The sequence below is a fragment of the Stegastes partitus genome, unplaced genomic scaffold (genome assembly GCF_000690725.1).
Source record: "Stegastes partitus isolate 25-593 unplaced genomic scaffold, Stegastes_partitus-1.0.2 Scaffold1169, whole genome shotgun sequence".
NCBI lineage: Eukaryota > Metazoa > Chordata > Actinopteri > Pomacentridae > Stegastes > Stegastes partitus.
Window position 1 is genome coordinate 178,068 of NW_007578900.1, and position 2,580 is coordinate 180,647.

A 2,580-nucleotide genomic window follows, 5' to 3' on the forward strand; every position below is an offset into this window, starting at 1 on the left:
CCGACAACGTCCTAAATGTGGACATTGAACATTATATTAACTTTACTGGAACATTACTTGTAGGTAACGTTATCCAATGTTGTGGGAACGTTCTCTGCCAGCTGGTAATGTGGCTCAAGTTAGAAGAACTTTGGAGTTCTTAAATTAAAATGTAGAAATGTTCAGTTCCAATACATAGAAATCAGCAAAACTCAAATCTGTGCTTTGAGTAAATTAGAAAACGATTTTGACGACATTACTTTATGTTGTTTTTTAATTTCATACGGCATCAGTAATTGAAATAAGATTCTGTTTGTAGTTTGGGATCCACGGCAAGTGTCAGAGTAACTACGCCACTGAAGAAAACAACCAGACGAAGGAGCTGACCATCACCCGGGTGGTGGATGTGACCAACTGTTTGGGGAAGGCGGCGCTCTACCGGGGGATGGCCACCGCCGTGCTGGACAAGCTCTCCAAGCAGGTTGGTCCGAGTCACCACAGCTACACAGGAATCCCCGATTAGACGTCAAACACTCTGCTTCTGTTTGTGTTCCCTCCTATCTAGAGAGGAGAATCCATCGTTTCCACGGTGAGGTACGTTTACAAGGTGAAACCCACGGCCGACGGGGGTCTCATCACCGGGGTTCATGGCCTGGAGCAGCAGCACTTCAGCCCCTTCAACGTGAAGGGCGGCAGCTTCAAGATGCACGCCGAGTAAGACCAGAAAATGTGTGCACGTTATGCCCGCTCGTCCACCTGCCGGTCTGCAATACCAATCAGGTGCTTTAAATGACTTGTGATGCAGGAAGAAGCTGGATCTGGTCAGCGAGAGCGACGTGGCCGCCATCGTCGTCCCCGCCGGAGGCCTGACACAGAGCAGAGGAGGCCCGGTCTACAAGTTTGTGGATGCAGAGGCTAATGTTCCCCTCGTTATGCAGAACCTGGAAGACGTGGTTCCAAAGGTAGCAACAGTAGACTTCACAACAACATATCAGAGGGCTGCACTACGGAGCAGGTTCGACATAGCCGGGTTTACTTTGTGTAAATCGGCTCGACCTAAACTAAAGCCTCAGTCAGAGATCACAGGTATCACGAAGGTGGTTCAGCTTTCTTTGTCAACTCAGACTTTCTGCTTCATGCTGTGTGTCCACTGGATCCGGCAAACTCCCACTTCCCATTCACTGTGGATGTGAAACGCCCCGCTTCCTGTTCTGGAGCATTTCGAGCGACGAGGCGAAGCGAGGTGTTTATTTGCATAAAGTATACTTGACTTCTACTTTATGCAAATGAGGTGCAGGGAGTGGAGGTCCGACGCCTCGCGAAACTTTTGTTAAACATCCAAACTAGCCGCTGTTGAACTAAAATGAGGACAGATTCAGCAACTGCATAGCCTATTTATCACCTCAAATGTTTTCAGAAATACTTTTTGCTGAACGGTTTTTGTAATAAAAGTGAAAGTTTGCAGCCGAGCCGCCACGTTGGTTCTACAGGACTGGTGTCTGGTGAATGGGAGAGGGCTGTCATGTGACCACCTAGTGGCCTGCTCGTGCACCCGATATTCAGAAGTGACACGATCCCAGGCGGGGAAATCACCCCAGTGGACACGTAGCAATAGACTCAGTGTGTGTTCACATAAAAAGGAAGCATGTAACGCGTCACATGACTCTTCTTCTGCACAAAATGAAACGATGTGCAGCTGCTTCAGTCAACACGTTTTAATGGGAGAACAATGAGGAATATAAAAAAAACGATGACGGTAAAAATTGCTGCTACTGCAAATGGTGAAGACAGAAATGATGGTAGAAAACTGTTAAACATGTTAATGTCTAATATTTTACAAATGCAGCCGCTTATTTCCAACTGACAGCTGTATGTTAAAGTTAAACTTTAAACTTCATACGTTTAAACCTGATCTTGTATTGAAGGTCATTTAGGTCTGACACTGTCCCATAATGCAGGCTATCACATTAATTTTGGCCACTGTAATAAATACCAGTAGAATTATCCATTTTCTATCAGCTGCAGTAGCAGCAGAGTAAAAAGACCTGCAAATCAGAGCCTAACATAAAAACATACGTTTGCAAACTTGATGCATACAGTGTGTGATACTGTAACTACACGGCTTAATTCAGTGATATTACATCAGCATGTTTGCAGATAAAACACATTCCCTCAGCTGAGAATCTGTATCGCTCATAAATAATAGTCAGGAAACGCTCTGGTTAAAGGGAGACGCTCTTTCAGACGATTTAAATCTAAAACTCTGAATATAACCTGCTCCCCATCAGGTTAGCTCCACAGCATCAGTTACCATGGTGATCTAGCTCCATAGCATCAGTTACCATGGTGATCTAGCTCCATAGCATCAGTTACCATGGTGATCTAGCTCCACAGCATCAGTTACCATGGAGATCTAGTAGGTAAAAAGAGCCACCTTCATGACACCGAAACCTCTGGCTTTAAGCGCGACATACCCCGCTAAGTCACTAATCTCACTTCGTAGTACAGCCCTCAGATCCTTAAACCTCAGATTACTCAAACCAGAGTAACAAGATCTGACTTTTTTAGTTTTGAATTGTTCCTCTCCACAGGCCATCGAAC

The 2,580-nt window shown here is 45.2% G+C and overlaps 1 protein-coding gene across 1 annotated transcript in view; it reads left to right on the forward strand.

Moving 5' to 3' along the window:
* vtg3 (vitellogenin 3, phosvitinless) overlaps nt 1–2,580 on the forward strand; it is a 41,979-nt gene that overhangs the window by 23,362 nt on the left and 16,037 nt on the right. The window contains 3 exon segments of the mRNA XM_008296938.1: nt 299–460; nt 545–693; nt 785–941. Coding sequence (XP_008295160.1) covers nt 299–460; nt 545–693; nt 785–941 — 468 coding nt within the window.